General features: G+C 39.7%; 1 protein-coding gene across 1 annotated transcript; it reads left to right on the forward strand.

Annotated features, from left to right (window-relative positions):
* The first annotated feature begins 232 nt into the window (after window positions 1–232).
* Window positions 233–23,358, forward strand: adgrl4 (adhesion G protein-coupled receptor L4). The gene is made up of 16 exons (XM_061684294.1): window positions 233–347; window positions 574–723; window positions 4,902–5,051; window positions 6,977–7,126; window positions 7,311–7,381; window positions 10,377–10,556; window positions 10,690–10,873; window positions 10,949–11,062; window positions 14,110–14,309; window positions 15,518–15,697; window positions 15,962–16,165; window positions 20,731–20,951; window positions 21,439–21,505; window positions 21,572–21,663; window positions 21,771–21,939; window positions 22,991–23,358. Exons 1-16 carry the CDS (start codon window positions 233–235, stop codon window positions 23,051–23,053), a joined length of 2,310 nt encoding a protein of 769 aa, XP_061540278.1. The 3' UTR covers window positions 23,054–23,358.
* Window positions 23,359–23,685: the final 327 nt, after the last annotated feature.

Genomic DNA, 23,685 nt, shown 5'->3' on the forward strand with positions numbered 1-23,685 from the left:
CAATGGCAACAGAGGCTTTCCAAAGGGCAACGTGAACCACAGGAAGACTAGAAGTACAAACACAAATGCTACTAAACATTATATATGGTATGTGTGATAACATGAACAAGCACTTTGTAGTGAGTATTCGGTGGCCGAGGGATTGTGCTGCTTCACTTTTTTGCAAGAAGCAGATTAAAGATCAAGACAGGAAGGGCCAGGTTTAGGGAAACAGGAAAAGTGATGCAAGGAAATGGCTGATGTCAGAAGCCAGCCCACTACACAAAGCCTGCAAAAAGCCAAGTTCAGAACCAGTGCAATTATGGAGTCTTCGCTCTGGTCACCAATGAAACTAATACTCTTAACAGGTATGTGAATTAAACAAACTTTACGTGTTTTAATGGGGATAAATGTTAACATTAACAAATATATTACCATCACTACAAGACTCTACTAAACCTATTTACTCCAGGAAATATATGCGACACCACTAATGCTCCTAAAACCTCATCTTTAGGTTTCTAACAAACCCAGCTATGAAAACGTATACAGCAAAACAATATTTTCAAATGTTTTGTGTTTGTGTCCGTGCAGCATGGCTCTCCAGTGTGATGGACCCCTGCCGACTCTCTGACATTTGTAAATCTTGCCACAAACTTGCAACATGCAAGGCTTTGAACGACTCGAACGAGGCTTGCTTTTGCCACCATGGATATACTGGAGATGGGACAACATTTTGCAATGGTAAATATCAATGCACAAACGTACTCATATGGTCAATGACTAGAGTAGTTCTAATGCTGAAAGAGTCTTCTGTATATGTTTTAAGGACATTTTAAGACTGTTGTGTGAATACCATATTTACGAACTCACTGGTAGGTTCTCTGATGATTAAAACACTAATAATAAGTAACTAATTTTATTTTTCATACGTCTTAGTGGAACCTCTAAAATATGGTATCAGATGAGCGGAAAGAGGTTAATGTTCCACAAAAGCCCATTTTAAATTTTTGGAGACAATCCACAACCACAAGCGAGTTGCCATTTTATCCAACAATACTGAAGTTAAATACAGTGGACTCTCTCAGGTCCACCTTTGTCACCTTTGCTGGTCAACCTTTTTTTGTTACTGCTTTGAACGAAAGTCTTCCTCCTTTACATACAGTAACTTGTAGTTTGATGTTCGACTTTACAGGTTCCACAAAGCAGTAATTTCGTCACGAATTACTGTGCAGCTAACCTTAAACTAACCCAACGACAAGTAACTAATAATGAACTGTAAATAGGGAGGTGATTACTGTACTAGACAAACAACAACTTCACTATTGGATGTTTTTGCAACATACCAATTCCAGTCCAATAGTAAATAAAACAAAAATGCCAAGAAGAAATTAGCAAAATAAGTGGAAATGTAAAAATCCAAGCAGCCCTGTTGTTAATTATTACATATTATAGCACAGCAAGACGTTCGAACATTAACAACATAGACTAGTGTACAGTTTCCAAAGAAAACATAGTCTCATTCATATCACGATAAATGCTGGCATTACACAAGCAGTCAACCAGTTACAGGAGCTTCACCAACCCCTGCGTTTCATTTTCCATACAGTAAGAAACTGAAAGTAACTCAACTTAACAGGGTCCTAAATTGGGAATTTACCCCATTGATCTCAGTGCAAGGTGCCTAGTAATCATCAAGAAAATGTCCAGTCTCTTTCTGTAATGTCACTGACTCCTTTTCACACCCCAAAAATCCCTCTCTTTTCAGCCAAGGAAAACATGAAGAGTTGCATGGAATTTGCTCATTTGTAAATTAAACTAAGAGAACTTTGAGTCAGTCAAGCCCAAACAATAAAAAAACAAAACAAATAAACAAAAAATAAATGCAGTTTGGATCAAATGTCCTTAGCAATGGCGTTTAAATATCTTGTCTTTGTTTTGTATTCAATTAAATATAGGTTGAACATGATTTCCAAATCATTGTATTCTGTTTTTATTTATGTTTCCAACTTCATTGGAATTGGGGTTGTATTCCGATACCACCGCATCCCGTCTTTTACGATTACTGGGCTTTCGCTTGTCAACTCAAATGCGATCGGATACACTCGTTACCGTGGTGACGACAACAAGAGTGGATGTCGCCGACTGTATTATAAGAACAAAATGGGGAAAAACGTGTGTTGGTGGTCACCGGTGCTCAGGAGAGGACGTTTGTTTATGTAGCCGATCAAGCTAGTGCTAGCACTAACGGTTGTGCGTAAACATGCTGATGTTCTGTCGAATCATGGTCTCAAGTTTTGGTGTGGGTGAAGTAATTGAATTACAATAAAGTAATTTAATAACAGTAAGTTAGCACCCATTATTTCTGTTATGTTATAATATTTGTTTGACCTCACTGATTAGAATACATGACCTGACGAGAGCAGTGATTTCCAACCTTTATGGAGCCAAGGAACATATTGTACAATTACAAAATCTCACGGCACTTATATATATATATATATATATATATAGGCGCGTGGAACGACTGGTTAGCACGTCTGCCACGCAGTTCTGAGGACCAGGGTACCAATCTCGGTCCGGCCTATGTGGAGTTTGCATGTTCTCACCGTGCCTGCATGGGTTTTCTCTGGGTACTCCGATTTCCTCCCAAATCCCAGAAACGTGCGTGGTAAGTTGATTGAAGACTCTAAATTGCCCGTAAGTGTGAATGTGAGTGTGAATGGTTGTTTGTCTGTATGTGCCCTGCAATTGGCTGGCGACCAGTTCAGGGTGTACCCCACTCCTCACCCGAAGACAGCTGGGATAGGCTCCAGCACGCCCGCGACCCACATGAGGATAAGCGGTACAGAACATTGATGGATATATATATATACGTATGTATATATATAACTGTGCCCGGAGAAAACCCACGCAGGCACGGGGGAGAACATGCAAACTCCACACAGGCGGGGCCGAGGATTGAACCCGGGTCCTCAGAACTGTGAGGCTGACGCTCTAACCAGTCGGCCACCGTGCCGAGGTTTGGACTCTATTTAATGGATATTGTAGCTACACATGACCGTTATGGTGTTGCTACTATAATACATCTAATGGAGGCCTAAGACCACAGTACTGTAAATTCAGCTTTCCGCCATAAAAACTGGCAGATGATTTTGACACGACAAGGGTTGAAAAAACGTTCCGTCTCTTACAACTGAAACCTGCTTGCTGTTTTTTGTTATGTAAACAGAATAAATGCATGTTTTTACTTTGATGATGCCCCAGATGAAACATGAAAGTGAGCATTCAGGCATGATGCTTTTGTAGGAGCGACTGCTAAAGCATCCTGTGCATGCTGCGAGGTATTTCCCTTTTGAATCCTAGTCACCTCTCATGAGAAGGCAGGATATCCCCTCTTGGACAACCTTTGTGCACAAAGTACAGATGAGCGGAAAGGCACAATATTTGTCATACATAGACACATGAAAACAACAGTGGAAATTCATACCAGGTCAGTTCCAGTAAACTGCGTGGGCATAGACAGGTCACATCAGCATGAACTGAATTATTCCAGTCAGAGATTGGCTGTTAAATTAAAGTAGGATTAATTTAGTATTTAAAGTAGGATTAAACACACAACCCCAAAAGCTTGCAGAAAAAAGACGTTGCATGTAATTACAAACTGTATTCCTATGAAGGTGCCTCCGAGCCAAAACAAAAACTGTTTTGTTTACAACTGAGTGAATCCTAAATTTACATAGTATCCAACCAATTTGATAAATTTTATTTCCTGTGCTTGTGAGGCAGACATGATTCAGATTAAAATGGTGTGCGTTCTTTAGAGCAACAACAACAATATGAACTGGAAAGAGCAAATTCATCACGCATACCAGAGCCAAATGCCAAAAGAAAGAAATGAAGAATGCTTGTCTCCTAACAGTCACAAAATAATAGCACAAAGTTAACTGGATAGGACATGTCACCATGACGTCAGATGTTCTTCAAGGTGGCAAAAGCCAAAGTGTTCTCTGATGGCACCACGCGAAATCAAACCCTTCCATGTCATTTCATTAAAGTAGAGCAATGGAGAATACTTTTTAAATGGCTTGAATGAATTATTTGCTTCTTGTGGGGTGGTAAATGAAGGGTTCTTCTCAACTCCTATAGTTTGAATATGTGAGATGTCAGTCGAAAAAAATATGCTCTGAAGGTAAATTGCATGGAAGGGAGACATAATTTACATTTCAACAAGTAATTTCATAAAAAATAGACATGTTAAAAATTCAGATTAATGTGATAACTGAGTGACTGACTAATTCAGGAGATAAACTACTAGTATTACCATTATTTGTAAATTAGCCCAGCCTACCATTGAGTGGTACCTTTGGTGATTGATTGATTTACTATCTGATCGCTTGAGCTTGAGTTTTCTGTTGCTCGGATTAAAGACGTGTTCTTTTGACAGTGAACTGGACAGCGCACGCTGTACTCTCCTCAGCTAGGCATTTACTCAAACTAAACAAGGGGTAATGATGAAATCATTTCAGGTGGGTATATCTGGTTGCGAAACCCCAAACCCAACTACTTTTTGGCATTGTTTTAGATTATGAACAATGTTTTTGACTCTCTTTACTACTCTACTACATAATCTCTCTCTCTACCAGCTGGTTCTCTTCAGGTTAGCGGTTGTCACTCATTTTCTGCCATCCGGAGGTATCCTTATGCCTGTTGTTTACAAACATTGTGAATTGGTCTATAGACATATTCAAAATCAGTCTACATTAATGAAAAATGAAGCTTTTCTTGAAACATCAAATTAGTACTATGTTGTTTTTTGTTGTCTTTTGTCACCAGCCAGTTGTCAGGCCAAGTGATTAACTGTCAAATCATGAAGAGGTGTTTTCCCAGGTAACAATAGTGCCCTTCTCTTCTTGCCACAGATGACAATGAATGCCAGAATGTGACGAACATTTGCGGCAACAAAGGCAACTGCACCAACACAATCGGCAGTTACTACTGTACGTGTTTGCCTGGATACTCTTCAACTGGAAAGGCCGTGTTCCAGACGAATGATGGCACCGAATGCATAGGTAATGGTCAATTATAAAAAATGTATTTCAATCATATGCAAGTATTTCAGGCGGCACGGCAGTCGACTGGTTAGCACATCCGCCTCACAGTTCTGAGGACCCGGGTTCAAATCCGGCCTCGTCTGTGTGGAGTTTGCATGTTCACCCGTGTCTGCGTGGGTTTTCTCCGGGTACTCCAGTTTCCTCCCACATCCCAAAAACATGCATGGTAGGTTAGTTGAAGACTGTAAATTGCCAGTAAGTGTGAATGTGACTGCGAATGGTTGTTTGTTTATATGTGCCCTGCGATTGGCTGGCAGCCAGTTCAGGGTATACCCCGCCTCTCGCCTAGAGTCAGCTGGGACAGGGTCCAGCATGGCCACGACCCTAGTGAGGATAAGCGGTACGGAAAATGAAGAAGAAGAAGCAAGTATTTCAGTCTGCATGATGAGCAGCACTTCAAATCACATGAAAAAAAAATCAAGATCTTGAAGATCAGTCACACTTGATGCTGTCAACAGCGTGTACAATCTCTCTACAAAGAGTAGCCAAATATTGTACTCAAGAAGGAGTACTGTTACTTGACTAAAGTAAAAGTAAAAAGTAGTCATCCAAAAATTTACTTAAGGGTAGATAAGTACTCATGTAAAGAGTAACTTGTGAGTATTTTCAGATTATTATTTGGGATCTTAGTAAAAGATCGCAATCTTAGTAGTGTGCAAAACCCATGAGAGGGAACAATTTAGCACTCGCTATATGGGATGTTAGCAAACCAGGTCCTTAGTGTTTTAGCATATTTGTCATTTTGTCGCTTTGACTGGGTTACTGCCAAGTTTCCCTGTCATTTCCCTGCTGTGTGTACCCATCTGTCCAAGTTGCCAAAGAAACAACAAGGCATTCATGTCCTATGAATCCCAAAGTTGTATAATTTGAAAATTGAAAAAAAATGAACTCAGCTTTTCCCCAAAGGTATTGCAGTATGATTTCTGCAGCGGATTTGTTAGAGCCGACTAGTTGGTGCACGGTGTTATTAAATCTAAGCATCACTGAGTGGTCGAAGCTCTGCAATACGTAACTATGTCAGTTATTTATTGTTTGCGCTTCTTTTCATATGGACTGAAACTATCAAGTGCTGCATTGCCAGTTATTATTTGACTTTTGAGGTGCACATGCAGTCAGAGAGTGTGCTCTTTTCCTGTCATGTAGTTGATGTGCAAGAAAGAATATTAGTGCATGTTAGAAAATTACCCTGTGTCCTTGAACCAGAGTAGTTTTTAGTTATGATTAACATAGTTCAAATAATTGATTGACTTAAAAAATGTCATAGAAATTTAGGATTAAGGTAATTACCACCCTAAATGGTAATTCCGAAAATTAGCCACAGCATTAATTAAAGTGTTATTCACTTTAACTGATGTTGTTATTTGTGACTTCCTTTGTATCCTTATGGTAATGTATTTGCAAATTACTGATTTACTTTCTCAAAGCGTGTGAAAGCAGTTGGACCGAACAGCTGTTAGGCGTTAGCTGCTGGAACTGTGTGTGAATGAGCAAACTGTTTTGTCATTCACTGAACTATGGAGGATAAACACGTCGGAGGTGCTTCTTCCCCGGGCCTTTCGCTTCCTCCCCATCTGCTGCTCTGAGAATTCACTTGAAAGGTTTGGCTCAATATGAAGCAAGAACAGCAACACCTTCATTACAATCGTGCAATATACACTCAGTAGTTCTCAGCCCACACATGTAATAGAAACATGTAGCCCACCTTAAAAGATATTATTTCTTAAGATATCTCAAATGATATCAAGTTTTCAATTACAATGCTTAAATTGTATGATGTGTCATTACAATGTTTTGTGCTGGACTCTTCTCTATGTGCAGAATCTCCTTTAATCACATTGTGTTTGATTTAAAATGAAGTTAAGGTTTTTGTGTGCATTATTCAGACATTGATGAATGTGAGGCAAGACAGGCCTGCGGACCGAACTCACACTGCCATAATACCAACGGATCTTTCTATTGCACTTGTCAGCGTGATTACATCCCAACTTCTGGCACTAAGCACTTTCATCCAGAACGAGGTGGAAGATGTAAAGGTCAGTTTAAGAAGGAAGAATACACATGCACACTCACCACATTCGCTGATATTTAGATGTATGCTCACTTTCACATTTGCAAATGTTGCCTGCAACCCACATTACAAAGTCTCTGCAAACGATCTTTATGCTATGCTTTTAGTGGAGGTCTGTCCATCTGATTTTGGTAATTGTTGTTTTTCAGATAATCCCCAAAAACATTGCCATGACAACATTGGGTGCATCACACAGACTGTTAATAGAACACTTGAATATGTGAGTACGCCCTCCTCACAATGACATGAGAAAGACTAGATAAACATGAAACTACATTTTTGATGCAAGTGACCACGAGGATGTCACACTGCAATAGCTAGATCGAAAATTTGGAGATCTCATTTGCAATGTCCACAAGCAAAAACTAACAATGTCAGAGTGCATTGGAATGTTCTGTAGTTGCAAATGACTCAGACTATACACTTCATTAGGTACACCTGCACAATCTAATTAGATCTAATGCAAGAGCTAGATCGAATAACCTGCCTTTAAAAAGATAATGGTTCAATAAAATTTTATTTGTATGGTGTCTAATCACCCGACCCAACCAATCCCCATGAGCACTTTGACAACTGTGTCTTCTCAAGAAAAAAAAAGACAGTGACTTGCGCACTAGCACCTTGCGCAGGAACATGACAGTTGCGATATCGATTGTCTGCACCAGGATTCAAACCTTCAACCCTCCTGTCATAAAGCCCTCCTTCTAAACCAAACTCACTATACCTGCCACAGATTGCTAAAGCAATAATGGAACCAATAGTAATAACATCATAAAGTAATGCTGGAATAGTAATCTACTGTCCTTTCACGATACCCACTGCTTGTATTACTACTGTAGCCACTCAAGACAAAGTTGAGTCAATGAAAATCGCAAAAGGACAAAAGGATGAATAAAATGTTAAATAATGCGGTACCTTAAAGTTCAACCACAATCTGTCCTGACTTTCAAAACAAATATTTCCATCTGAGAAAAAAAAAAAATTTCTTCCTGAATGCACTTTTATTAACTGTACAGGTGCTGTTTTAAGTAACATATTAGCATTATTAATTTTCATAAATTTTTATGCAGTGGTTAGCCAGTGTAATATTACTGTTAAATACAGTAAAACACCCTCTCAAATTTTGTATTTTAATTTGTTTCATTCACTCCACACATCTGAAAGCAGTTTTAAGTGCGCCATGAGGCGCACTTAAAACTATGAAAATATCTCCAAAATGGACGGCGCGCCTTATAATGCAGCGCACCTTATGTGTGCACTGAGTTCCAAAATCTGTAAATGTTGTTGTGTGACTTTGATGAGCGCTCCGCTTGACTTACTCACTATCTCTCCTCTGGACGTGTCCAAACCATTGAAGTCTCCTCTCTCTAACTTTGTCGTCAAAACATCTAACCTTGGTCGTCCCTCTGATGAGATCATTTCTAATTTTATCCAACCTGGTCACTCCGAGAGCGAACCTCAACATCTTCATTTCTGCCACCTCCAACTCTGCTTCCTGTTGTCTCTTCAGTGCCACTAGTCTTTAATCCGTACATCATGGCTGGCCTCACCACTGTTTTATAAATGTTGCCCTTCATCCTAGCAGAGACTCTTCTGTCTCATAATACACCTGACACCTTCCTCCACCCGTTCCAACCTGCTTGGACCCGTTTCTTCACTTCCTGACCACACTCACCATTGCTCTGGACTGTTGACCCCAAGTATTTAAAGTCCTCCACCCTTGCTATCTCTTCTCCCTGAAGCCTCACTCTTCCCCACCACCCCTCTCAGTCATGCACATATATTCTGTCTTACTTCGGCTAATTTTCATTCCTCTGCTTTCCAGTGCATGCCTCCATCTTTCTAACTGTTCCTCCACCTGCTCCCTGCTTTCACTGCAGATAACAATGTCATCTGCAAACATCATGGTCCACGGAGATTCCAGTCTATCCTCATCTGTCAGCCTATCCATCACCATTGCAAACAGGAAGGAACTTAGGGCTGATCCCTGATGCAGTCCCACCTCCACCTTAAAACTCCTCTGTCACACCTATAGCACACCTCATCACTGTTCTGCTGCCGTCATACATGCCCTGTACTATTCTAACATACTTCTCTGCCACTCCAGACTTCCGCATGCTGTTCCACAGTTCCTCTCTGGGTACTCTGTCATAGGCTTTCTCTACATCTACAAAGACACATTGTAGCTCCTTCTGGCATTCTCTGTACTTCTCCATCAACACCCTCAAGGCAAATAATGCATATCTGGTACTCTTTCTAGACATGAAACCATACTGTTGCTCGCAAATAATCACTTCTGTTCTGAGTCTACCCTCCACTACTCTTTCCCATAACTTCATTGTGTTGCTCATCAACTTCATTCCTCTATAGTTCCCACAGCTCTGTAAATCACCGTTGTTCTTAAAATTGGGCACTAACACACTTTTCCTCCATTCCTCAGGCATCTTCTCACCCGCTAGAATTCTGTTGAACAAGCTGGTCAAAACCTCCACAGCCACCTATCCTCTCACCAGTAACTGAACCAACACATCACGTCTTGGCTACTGCCAATTATTATCACGGCACTACAACACTGTTGTTGTTGGAGTCTTTTGTGCTCAGAATATGAGTGCCCTTTATTCACTTCCGGTGGTTATCCTTCTTCTTCTTTACCATTGTCATCCTTTCAAACAAAGTGTCACAAAACGACAAAGGAAGTGGCTAAACACGTGTGTGCAGCATTAATGCTTTATGCTGGCTGAAATGAGGTCTATACTGACTCCAAACAGTTGTTTGACCAATGGGGCATATTTGCCAAAAAAAACTTTGGTTCAAATTGTAAAATTTTGGGGGTGTTCGAACATCAAGGTACCACTTAATTGTGCTTTAACATTGTTTGTTATTTTGATATTTGATGACATGATTTAGCTACACAAGATGGGTATATATTAGCAACATCTTTCAGTTTGAGGTGACATTACAGCAAATCAGGACCACAATAATAACAATGGTTATTACCTCTCTGGCATAACAAACCAAAACTCAGCTTTACTATCCTTGTTTTTGATACAAGTCTTACATTGGATCTCATCAGCTGAAGGTGAAGCGGTAGAAACCAATTTAATAAAAACAACCCACACAGATTTCTCTCTTAGTTCTTCTGTTTCTATTTTCTCCAGTCAAAAGAAATTGTCCCGCTGAATGGAATGTTATCTGCTTTTTTGTTGCCCTTTTAGATGAGCAACCTGACTGAGCCCCTAAGCTTACTGAATGAAATTGCTCAGCAGTCATCTGGGGATCTGACCTCGGTGGAAGTGATTGCGTATGTCGAGGCCTTGAGCCGGTCCACGTCATTGCTGGCTACAGGAGGAAAGAATCAGCCAGTCAAACTGGCTGTTGTCCACTCAACTCTCACAGTAATCCTCACTCACTTGTTTCATTCTTCTCACTCACTGTTGTGACCATGACATCTCTTATCTTGCAGCATTTGTGGAAGCATGTGCACAAATTGTTGGAGGAATAAGACGTGAAAAATGCTCTTGTCCACAGAAATTAGTTAAAGCTGTAAACAACTTGGTGGAGAAGGATGAGCTGGTGGCATGGAGCAGGATTAAAGAGGAGCGCCGGGAACGAACCGTCACCAAGCTGCTGGATACTGTTGAAGAAAGTGCTCTCACTTTGGCTAACAGCCTCCAGACTCCCAATGAGCTTCAAATTAAAGATACACAAATGGGTAAGGTCATTAGTTACACTTTGAGTAGTGTTCACATTCAGTCATCATTATTACTGTCTCAAACCTCTTCCACAGAAATTAGACTGTTCACTTTCGATGCCAGTCAGAAAAAAGCCACGTTGTCGTCTACCATGGGAGGGGACCGCATGACTCTCACTCCAAAGATGAGACCAGGGGAGTTTTGTAATGGTGAGTCTAACCTCAGTTAAATGACAGAAAATGCTAGTTTAGCAGTTTCTATTGTAACATGCCTGCAACTGCACTTGATGTCGAAATATTAGTAAGTTAGTAAGTTAGTAAGAGTTTAGTTCAAGCCTGTCAGATCTTCCATGACAAGCAAGCAAGCTTTGCACAATGTGAACAGAAAAGGACTTCCCCTAACTGTTTCCACAAAATTGGAAGCAAAATTTCTAAGTAGATAAAGAATGAAGAGGCAGGGGAAAACCAGAAACGCATGGAATCCATAAACGACCACAATGTGTATCACCAGGCATCTTCGAGTGGTTTAAGATACTGTTTAGCTGCATGGACCAGTGGTTCAACAGAACAATCTGGGTCCAATAATGTCAGCTAAATTAAGACAGTGTTGGTAAGTGTGTAGACGAGCGCAGTATCTGAGAGTGGGCAGGCTACGACACTGTGAGAGGGTTTACAGCCGAGTTCAGTCGCTGCCAATCAAGGGGGCTCCTCTCATTCCCTTTAAATGTGCCGCAACTGACAGTTTTGACGAAGACATGGTACCATTCTCTGTGCGTTAAAGAACAATGCGTAATGGCATCAATCCTTGCTTGAGTGGAGCATTAGCCACTGCTCTTGGCTGGTGTGGCCTTAGACAATGTGAGCAGGTACTCCTATTAAATACAGGCTGAGCTCGTAATAACCACTGAAGACCGAAATACACTACATTGCCAAAACTATTTTCTCACCTGCCTTGACTCAAATATGAATTTAAGTGACATCCCATTCTTTAATCTATAGGGTTTAATATGACATCGGTCCACGCTCAGTTATACGCACACGCAGTTATAACAGCTTAAACTCTTCTCGGAAGGTTTTCCACAAGGTTTAGGAGTGTCCATCCATCCATCCATCCATTTTCTGAGCCGCTTCTCCTCACTAGGGTTGCGGGCGTGCTGGAGCCTATCCCAGCTGTCATCGGGCAGGAGGCGGGGTACACCCTGAACTGGTTGCCAGCCAATTGCGGGGCACATAGAAACAAACAACCATGCGCACTCACAGTCATGCCTACGGGCAATTTAGAGTCTCGAATTAATGCATGTTTTTGGGATGTGGGAGGAAACCGGAGTGCCCGGAGAAAACCCACGCAGGCACGGGGAGAACATGCAAACTCCACACAGGCGGGGCCGGGGATTGAACCCGGGTCCTCAGAACTGTGACGCTGACACTCTAACCAGTCGGCCACCGTGCCGCCGGTTTAGGCGTGTATTTATGGGAATTTATGACCATTTTTGCAGAAGCGCATTTGTGAGGTTACACACTGGTGTTGGATGAGAAGTTCATCCACATGAAACTCTCTCATCCATGTCTTTATAAACCTTGATTTGTGCACCGATGCACAATAATGTTTGAACAGGAAGGGGCCATCTCTAAACTGTTCCCACAAAGTTGGAAATGTCCAAAATATTAGCCTCCAGTCAAAGGAACTCTGATTGCTTCATCATACCAAGAGGTTTTGGGCAGACAAACAGTTTACAGCTTACCCATTCCTGTCCCAACATGTCTGTGCACCGGTGCACAAAGCTAGGTCCATAAAGACTAATAATTTGGTATGGATGAACTGAAACTGGAGTCCTGCCCTCAACCCGATAGAACACCTTTGGGATGATTTTGAGTGGACAGTGAGCCAGGCCTTCTCGTACCACATCAGTGTGCGACCTCATAAATATGCTCCTGGAAGAAAGGGCAAAAGCCACTCCGAAACCTTGTTGAAAAGCCTTCCCGCAAGAGTTGAAGCTGTTACAGCTGCAAAGGGTATACCAATATCACATTAAACCATATGGATTTCGAATGGGATATCACTTAAAATCATATGAGAGTCAAGGCTGGTGAGTGAATACTTTTGGCAGCGTAATGTATGTCCATGGAGCTCGGTATCTGTCTGCCTGCGGCAGTGGTCTATTCTGCACCAGGACTTAGATGTGGTCTAAGCAGGCATCAGTTTAGATTAACTTTCTGCCACCAAATTGTCACTTCCCCAGGCACATCTCAAAGGACATTCCCTCTGCCTCACCGAATGCCTAACTTGGCGCAGAACAGTCTTTCAAATTCGCAACCACATGCAGTGAGACTTGTGCTTGCACAAAAATCAGGATACGACGGCATTTGTGACTCGCCACAGAAACGCCATCTACAAAAATAGAGCGCATAGATTTTTCACCATTTCAAGATGTCCTGATTTTTTTGGGAGCGTGGCTAAAACAGCACCCAATGACGGACTTCTGCATTTGTCATTAGTTGCCCCTCCCCCACTATACAAGAACTTCAAGTGGCTTATTTTGCATCAGTGGTTATCTGGTGCAATTGCGAGTTACTTAGGTATTGTTACTCGGCCCATTTCTACCACGACAACATGCATTTGTCTAGCTAGTTATGCCTACACCACAAAAATGCTTCTTCTCTGGATGCCACAAATTACAGAACACCCCAGTGTTCCCAAGCCAGGAGGTGAGGCCGTGGAAAAGCCCTCTGCCCATATGCCGGCTAAGAGAAGCCCCAGAAGCCTGTTAGCTCGTGAACTAGCTGCTGGCTAGCCCTCACGATGACCTGATATATTCCAGCCATCAGAGGCTTTAAGCGAATAGATTTTCGTGCCTCAAATATGTGTAGATGTGTTGTCATGACAAATTTTCTAGACAAAGTAGACTGACCACACTCCACTATGTTGACTACACTACACTAGATTGAGATGTCAAGACATGTTATAAATACACCACATTTGTAATATGACCTGTGCTCCACGGACAACTATGAATCCAACACGAGTTACAGACCACAACCTGGATCGATGAGATAATCAATAAAATATGCGTCTCTGTATGTTGTTAATATAATATTGAAAGATGTAGTCAATAAATAATGATAGCGGACAAAAAATATATAGAACATGTTGCAACCTTACAAATCTCAGTATCATGAAATTTTACACTCCTTGTCGGTCAGCAAAGAATGAGGTTTGACCGTTGCCATTCGTTTGCTCAACTTGTGTTGTCCATCAGAGAGCGTGTCAGTGGTGTTTGTGCGATATGACAGCATGGGAGACATCCTGAAGCCGAGCATCGACCCGGGTGTCACCGACTACTCGCGCTATGCAGAAACGGGGGAAATCACTGTCAACTCCCAAGTGGTGGCAGCCGCCGTCAAACCTGCTGACGTCTACCAGCTTGACCATGTCATCTTCACTCTGAGGCACCTTGAGGTAAAGATGAATGGGCATGCTGTCTTTCATTCAATTTGCTGCTGCTGCAAATTTGCAGTGCAGGACCTTTTGGGAGGGAGTTCCCCTTAATATCTGGTCATTCTGCTGCAGTAAGCATCTTTGCACACTATACCTTACTAACACATTGCTTCCCAGTTGAGTTTTATTCAGTTTGAAATATTGGCTCCAAAACATCAATAAACATCATAACTACTGTGAGACTTCCTTCTGTTGTGTCAATTACACTAGTTTCCTAAGTAACATATTGGCTCTTATGAAGAAGTATTAGAGCTATACTGAAAAGACAAAAAAAGATTAAAAGGGGCCGTTTTTTATTCTAAAAATGTTCTCATTTTATAGAAAATCGAAATGCATGGTTGTAGATGACCACATTTTATCTCACCAGGAAATTTTCTCATAACATTCCAACTTAAGTCTCGTGATATCCCTGCTTTATTGTCATAAAAATGACAGCTTTTGTGGCTCATGACATTAGGACATTGTTCTCTTAGTAGTTCCACTTCTTGTAATATTATGGCTTTATTCTTGTAATTACAACGCTAGTTTCATAATTTTTAATTAATAAATTGTTTTATTGAATGTTTTTCTTTCAGTCTATTTCTTATACTATACGACATTGTAGAATCTAGTGAGCACCAAACATCTGGCTGAATGTAGTGCACCGTAATGTATAAAAGTACAAGGTTTGCTAAAACGTTTCAGCTTAAGACCAAAGGTACAGCAATAGAATGTGGTAACACATATGAATTTGAATCCAATTTTAATTCAAATCCAAAATGAGTATACTTGCTTTGGAATCAATAACTTTCTTTAACTCAGACAATTGACTACAAAATTAAAAACTGACTGGTACCCATTTGGCTCCCGACCTTACAATTAGGCACAGAGTCACGTAAGGTGAAGATTCTGAGACTAACAAACTTTAAGGTAGTTCATTTATTTCTTCCCAAAACATACATGAATATTCTTTTTGTTGACGGTTGATGATTTAACATGTAGTTTGTGACATTTAATATGGGCAAACTGATGCTACAAATTGCAATTGCATCTCGTTGACATTTAGATGAATTCGTTTTTGTTGTTGTCGTCCCCCCCCCTCTCTACTGTTGGTTGTGAAGAATTGTGTTCCAAATTTAATACAGCGCTCCATCTAACTGAAATCTTTTGTTTCCTTTACTCCCCCAAAGCCCGTCGACCTTAAAGCCGACGTGACCAAGTGCGCCTTCTGGGAGTACACAAACGACAGCATGCAGGGTCACTGGGCCACGCACGGCTGCAAGACCGTGCACGTCGACAGCAATGCAACCACGTGCACCTGTAACCACCTGACACACTTTGCGATCCTCATGTCCTCGGGGCGAGCCAATGTAAGGTTTCATCTGTTTATTATAAAATCTCATGTCCATAGTACGTTGTACTCAAAATATCAGTTTTGGGATTTGGTAATTGTTGGAGCACTGTAACGCTGGTTAATACAACAGCATATTATCCACAGCAGTTCATTCTTGGTTGTTTCACCTTTAATACAAAATGATTGTTCCCTTCTGATTCTTCTGAAGAAGACTTTTGTATTAAAAGAGAAAACACAAATCAAACAGTGAACACACATTTTTTTTCTCTTTGCTTGTCAGTTCGTCGCCCATCGAACCGTCCTGACCCGCATCACCCAGCTGGGGATGATCATTTCCCTCATCTGTCTGTCCATGTGCATTTTCACCTTCTGGTTCTTCAGCGGGATCCAGAGCACCAGGACCACCATTCACAAGAACCTGTGCTGCAGTCTATTTATGGCTGAGTTTATCTTCCTGGTGGGGATCAACATGAATTCGCACAAGGTGACGACGAACAACTCACTTTGTTCACTAACAGCAGCCTTTCCTTAACCTTTTAAACCACGCACCCTCCAGTAACCTGGCATAGATGGCAACCCCACTAGAAATAGTAACAAAAAGGTGATTTAAATGTATGCAATTATGCAAACAAGATCAAAATAGAAGATGGAAAAAATAAAGAAATAGCTATTACAATGTAGGCGCACACAGCTCAATTGCTGTTTTTTCGGCAGGCAGTGTGACAGTAGCTGAGGTGCATTTTGGATGCTTGTTATGTTTCATAATTAAATTGTTTGTATTAAAATATTGTAGAGGAAAATATTTTCAACCATTTCATTTTGCGAAACAAAGTCACACTTCATAATTATAATAACAGACTGTCATTACACTCTCAATCTTGTGCATCTAATGGAGGGCACTCACGCACACTGTGCCGTGCACCCGCTACATTTTGGGAATCCACGCTGCACTCCGGACTGGTCGCCAATATATCTATCACTGGTCGCCAATCAATCTATCACTGGGCCCATCAAGAGACATTCAGCACATTCTCACTCTCACAATCACACCGTCTGAGTGGAAATTGGACAAACGCTGTTCTGTCAGGTGAATAAGCGACTATACAGTCATTGACTCTGTTGGGAAGCTCTGTTCTAAAACTCAGTACTGTACAGTGAAACCTCAGGAGTTGAACAACTGCTGATTGGATAGTTCTGAATAGCCCTTTAAAGTCGCAGAAAATGTTGAAAGAAATTGTATTTTTACTCACATTTTTACATTGAGCTTCATCCTGCTTGTGTTTGTATTTACAGGCACAGTATGTACTATTACCGTAATTTCTCGTGTAAAATGCGCATTTTTTTCCCCCGGAAAACTGTCAAAAGTCAATAGTTCGCATTATACATAGGTATAGGGGAAAATGAAAAAAAACTCACATTTTATAAATGCATGCCGCCATCGAGAGGTTATGAAAAAGCTGTACACCAGGGGGGTCTAACTCAAATTCACGGTGGGCCATAGTTAAAAACTGGGACAACGTCGTGGGCCAAACTCATATTTAATGAAAAATCACTGCGATGTGAATGTTTCCCTTCTCTCCAGAAATGTAGCATTAAAGTTTATCATATGACAACAAACTTCAATTTTGCTTAAACACTGCATCTGCAATAAACCAACTTTAATATTATAAACACGAGAAATTACATTTGCGATAAACGAAATCAGTGGTATTTGTCTGTTGTTTTGTATTTAAATAGATAACGTTAATTCTTCCGTCTCTCCATCTTCTATTTATCTATCTCCAACTACCTTTCTTTTTTATGTAAATCTTTTTTCTAAGCCCAACAACAAAACAACCCCAAGAAGTAAGAATGTCCTTCAATAAAAATCCAAACTTCAAACTATTAACAGTCCCTGCCTTGGAGTTGATAAAGGGCATTAAAAAATATATATATTAATTCAATTATGTTATATTCTTTGTTACAGCCTTGTTGCTCCGCACTCGACAAACAGGTCTGTCTCTTACTTTAATGAACAGACAATCTGCCTCCCACCTGTCTTGGAAGTTAACCGTTTTCCATCCTTCGTTTGGCCATTTTTGGGAAGGGGAAGTATAAATTTGCTCAAGGAGACTGGTAGCATAGTTCCTAACGACTGCAACAGAAAGGGAAGGGGCGCTCGCCGGTCTAGACTGATGGGCCAACACACTAGCAAAGCATTCTGGGATTTGTAATATTAGTGGCTCATTTGCTATATACTAGCGGGCCAGCTCTAATACACATTTGATATGGTCTTGCGGGCCAAATATAATTACATTGTGGGCCAAATTTGGCCCCCAGCCCTGAGTTTGACATATATGCTGTACACTTTCATTCCAATGTCACCGCCACCTAGAGGTTATGAAAAAAGTGTACACTTTCATTCTAATATGCCGCCACCAAGAGGTTATGAAAAAGGTGTAGCCTACACTTTCATTCCAATATGACATGGGTACGTATGACTGCATATACTGTATGTACAGTTGTGCTCATACGTTTACATACCCTGGCAGAATTTGTGATGTATTGTTCTTTTTTAAAAATATGACTAAACAACAACCATCATTCATTTCTTTATGGTTATGTTTTTTTTTAATGATAATGCTTTTCTGAAATGCTTGACAGTTTAATTTGAATCTCATTAAAATAAAATTAAATGTGTTTCGCCTGGCTCTGCATGTTTTCCTTAAAGAATTGTACCCATCTTACAAATTCTGCCTGGGTAATCGAACATATGAGCACAACTGTGTGTTTTCTCATTTACTAAATAAAAGTAAGGCTGTGAATTTTAAAATAAGAGCACGAAATAAAAAAAAAGTATTACATTTTCAAATAAAGTGCTTAACTTCAGAATAATTATTTGAAAAAATACTTCATGTTTTGATCATATGGGTAGGAGCAAAATCATGCATTGTAAAAATGCATTATACATAGGTAGAAGGGTTTTCCAGAATTTTTAGGTAAACATTGGGTGTGCGGATTATACATGGGTGCGTTTTATGCACGAGAAATTACGGTACTTGTGCGATTTATTTTTGGTTTGTCAGAGACACTTGTGTCACATGACTCTGTTTCACCAAACCAAAGTTACTACTTGTGACGTTTCACTCCACCAATCAAATTGAGCCAGGCAGTCACATGACCGCACACAGTCTCCGCGGCCCCACACCGAAGCAAAGTTTAGTAACATGGCAGAAATCTATAGTTACCTTACAGAAAGGCTCCAGCTCACTCTTGACCTGAGTGAGGATAAGAGGTACTGCACATATGGATAGATGGACAAAAAAAAAACAACAACAACAACAATAGCTATCATCTGTGTCTTCCTAAAAATGCCAGCATTTCAGCCTACAAGAACTCCACCTGGAATCTGAGAAACATAAAAGAGGCAGTCTTGGTCTACATTTGCAAAATGTATTGCTCTGTGAAAATAATACAAGCAGGTCAACCACAGCACGTGAATGCAAAATGCAGTTCGTCCAAAACACTCACATCCAATTAGAGTTTTCTGTTCTTCTCTGTAGAAAGAGACACATTCAGAAGAAGCAGGGAGAGAAGCAATTCGCAATTCCTGCACCGCACTGAAGATAAAGTTATAGGTTAGCAGAAGTCAAGTGATTTTAAATGATGAAACAGATGTCAGCCTTGCTGATAAATACAACTGAATCCACCTGTCAAAGTTCAGTATAATCGAATTGCATACTGTATAATAAAAAGAAAAGAATCTCTGCCTGTTAACCCTATTGTGCTGTTTTACGCATGCAAAGAAAGAAAGTTAATTCAAAGAACATTTCTTATTGCTCAATATACTTGAATTTATTATTTCATTAAGCATTGTTTGAAAGTGATAGTGTTCCTTCCTGTTTTATATATTTGTCTGGTTGACGTTCATGCGTTTAAAAAAAAAGATGAATTGGAGGTTTCCAGCTACTCAATAACTGAGTTGGTTTTTTTGGGGTTTTTTTTACCAAGTACTTAGTTGCTCTTGCTCAAGTAATTATTTGGAGGGTTACTTTGTACTTTTACCTGAGTCATATTAATCTACGTAAGTCTTATTTGAGTACATTGTGTCGCTACTCTACTCACCTCTGTCCAAGGGTTACTTGAATTAAGACTAACATTCATAAAGTGACTCAAGCAGTGTTGTAATATTTTGTCAGCATACATATTTTATTATCAAAGTTAATCTTCTGCCATGTTTTACATTGCTACATCTGTGTGACAATTAAAAATACTATAAAATGTGCGTGCGATGTGACACACCTTGGTTTTCCGCTCATTTGTATTTACTTATAATTAATATATATTTATATTTCTTTGATCCCTTAATTGGAAAAAATAATAATCGACCAAAGCCTCAGATAATTCAAGATCCGCTTAACCAACACACCAAATTCAAAATAATTTCTTTTTAAACATATATATGACATTAGGCAGGAAAGAGTACATTTATGATGATTCGTGTGAAATCATTTCAATGATTTCTGATGGAGACAAAAACGTTTACGGTTCTGAACAAATCAGTGGTCGAGCAGCATCCTGTGAAGGATTATGATCGGTCTCAGGGGTTTCACTGATTATTATATTTGAACACTTCATACACATTAGTTACTGGGGGTGAACTCACAAGGGGACTTTTTAAAGGTTGAAATAAAGTCAAGGAAGGAATAAAAAATAAACATGCTAATGTCCCTCCGTAGGGTGTTTGCAATGAGAGCAATGATGTTATTTCCTTTAAGTCATGATTTAACACGCCATTCAATATTGAGTCTCATATTCAACTCTGTGTGCAAAACAGAGTTTTGCAGATATTAAATTGACCTCATTTCTTTTTGAAATTTGTATTTGTCATTTTTATTGTCTCGTTATGCAGCGGTATAATTAAAGTTTTATGGTCACTTGGTTGTAGTGCAGGAAATGTGTGGGATAACATGAAAATCAAAATTTAGCAACACTTTTATGTTTTTCAGGTCATTCAAATGGACTTTCAGATGAAATATTCTCCCTCTCTCTCTCTTTGTTTCCTGGCAGCTCTTTTGCTCAGTTATTGCAGGGCTGCTGCACTATTTCTTCCTGGCGGCCTTTGCCTGGATGTGCATCGAGGGCATCCATCTGTACTTAATAGTGGTTGGCGTCATCTACAACAAAGGCTTCCTGCACCGTAACTTTTACATCTTTGGTTATGGAAGCCCGGCAGTGGTCGTGGCCATCTCAGCGACGCTGGGTTCCAAGTATTATGGCACTGATAAAATGTGAGCATGTATATTTTATTATTTTATTTGATGACGCACATAACAAAGAAGAAAGTGCAAAGGTAAATGTTTGCACAAAGACCTTCACTAAAATTCAAATGACACTCTTTTTTTTTTCTCTAGGGAAAAAATACATGGCTGGTTGGGACAGAAAGTAGAAGATGGTTACAGTAGATAGCCTGATTTAAAATAATTAATTGAAATTAATTAGTGGCAAAAAAAAATAATAAAAAAGAAAGATACAGTAAATGCATGTCTGTTGTTGATTATTTCTAAATGGACTTTTAGGCTATACAGAACATATTTCTTTCTGAAGAAGTGCATGTACTGTATATTTGCATTTGGGGCGGAAGGGTTGAGTGCTGACCAAAGAAGGCTCTATTGATTCAGATCAGGAGAGATAGAAGCCGAGGTTTCAATGATAAAAGGCAGGCAAAATTCAATTGATCAAGATTCCTCAGTGGGACATCTTGCTTTTGTATTTTAGGTGTTGGCTGAGCACAGAGAACCACTTCATATGGAGCTTCATTGGACCCGCCTGTTTGATCATCCTGGTAAGTTATCCAAGCAAGTAGCAAGGAAGCAGAAATTGCGATGTGATTGTTTTGATCTCCACTCAGGTGAATCTGCTGGCTTTTGGAGTGATCATCTACAAAGTCTACCGACACACAGTGTTGAAGAAGCCTGAAATAAGCCACTATGAGAACATCAGGTGCGATTAATAATACTTGGCTAGGCTTGTGTTGTCCGTCACAGGTGTTGTTGTCACAATGTGTCAAATAGCAATCAAGCGTGATCGTGTCGGTTGTGGCTGGTCAGGTCGTGCGCCCGTGGAGCCGTAGCGCTGCTCTTTGTGCTAGGCGCCACCTGGGCCTTCGGAGTGCTGCACATCCTCTACGAGAGCACGCTCACCGCGTATCTGTTCACCATCACCAACGCCTTCCAGGGCATGTTCATCTTCATCTTCCTCTGTGTGCTCTCCCGAAAGGTGATGTTGTCACATGGATTCATTCAACTTCCATTTGTGTAACACGCACAGACTATGAAAGCCTATTGAAACACTTCAAGCAGAAATTTAACCAAAAGTACTCTATCCCTATAAGCCCACAAACTGGACCGGCAGCTGAGATATACAAAATTCGTTTTTGTTGCTGTTGTTTTTTAACTTTTTAAAATATTACCCCTACCCTTTAATCTTATGGCCCAATTTTAAGGAATCATTCTTTTGCACAATTCAAAATGAGCCTGGTGAATTCTAGCATAATCTATTCTAGAACATTCTAATCAAACCTTAATTTGGAATATTGTTGGATATGCATGTGTTGAGAAAGATTTGGGACTTTCTGTAAAATAAGGAAAAATGCTTCAAAGAAATTCTCAAAGCAACTTCTTAGAATATTTTGCCACTTTCTTTTCAATCCCCAACAGAATATGTTTGTTCAACTAATACAATTCTCAACAGTTGGGGATGATTTAATCTTAACTTGAAAAAAACTTGCTGCATGTTGACAGCAACCATGTTTTCGATAAAATGTGCCTCTTATTTTTTTTTCTTTTTTAGCAATTCAAAGTAAGCATTTTAATGATTATCTCCCTTACTGACTTATCATATTTACAATCTTCAGACAGCTTTCCGATCGAAGGGTGATAATACAAACTTTTGGGGATAATGTTCAAAATATAGAAACTCTTTATGGCCCATGAACTATATATGGTGACTTAAAAGGAGGTTCTAAATACACCCAGAACCACCTACTTTTTCCAGCCAATTAAAAATATCATTGATGAATGAATTAGAGAGATAGAGATAGATAGATAGAGAAAGAGAGAGAGAGAGAAGGTAGATATGAATGAGTCTCCTGTAAAATTGAAAACTGACAAAGTATTTAATTTACAAATATGTTTATTATTGTGGTAGTTTGCATTGCTGTACAAATATTTTTATGATTTTGCCACTCCTCGTGTATAGGTGAAATATGACTGACAATTGTGTAATTGTTTTTTGTTGTTATTGTTTTTTTGTTTTTGTTTTTTTTCAGATTCAAGAGGAGTACTACAGGCTTTTCAAAAATGTGCCATGTTGTTTTGAATGCCTGAGATGAATTTAAGATGCCAATATCTACTATTCCATATTACTGATGTTAAGTGAACAGTCATTTTAAAATATCTTAATCTATACATTGTGTCTGTTTATGTTTTGTTTGTTTCGGTTCCAATGCATGTAATGGACAATGTCCTTTCACAAAACCATTTCTTCTCAGAGTAACTCAACAATCAACATACTTTTACATATAATTTTCTGCTTTAATTTAATACCTGTTGTACTCTAAATAACATAACAGACTTGCACTTGACCTTGACCTTCTTTATGTCTCAATGTTAATTTAATAATGAAAATAAATTAAGCAAAAAATCCTGCTTCGCCAATCTCCATTTATTGTGTGCTGAAATGCTCTCAACTACTGTTAAGTGCGCTTTCAGGGAGAAACGTAGTCAATGGCTCCCTCTAGTGGATAAAATGAACCCTCAAAGGCGAACATTTCTATCTGTCCTTCAGCTACTTTGTGACAAATGTCTAGTCATTTTGATAACAATCAGATCAATATTCAAGCAATTAGATTGTGACTGTGTGTCAAAAAAAAATATTCCCCAGCAGTTTGTCTTCCTTTGCCAATTTCTATTAGTAGTGGATCATACAAACTTCATATAATTCTGTTCCTTTTTTGCACCGAGT

Source organism: Phycodurus eques, chromosome 8 (genome assembly GCF_024500275.1).
Source record: "Phycodurus eques isolate BA_2022a chromosome 8, UOR_Pequ_1.1, whole genome shotgun sequence".
Taxonomy (NCBI): Eukaryota; Metazoa; Chordata; class Actinopteri; order Syngnathiformes; family Syngnathidae; genus Phycodurus; species Phycodurus eques.

Excerpts from the sequence above, each read along its gene's own strand:
- adgrl4 (XM_061684294.1), top strand. The coding sequence starts at position 233 with ATGGCTGATGTCAGAAGCCAGCCCACTACACAAAGCCTGCAAAAAGCC. Across the intron at positions 7,127-7,310 it reads ACGAGGTGGAAGATGTAAAG|ATAATCCCCAAAAACATTGC; the intron begins GTCAGTTTAAGA and ends GTTGTTTTTCAG. Across the intron at positions 16,166-20,730 it reads TCAACATGAATTCGCACAAG|CTCTTTTGCTCAGTTATTGC; the intron begins GTGACGACGAAC and ends GTTTCCTGGCAG.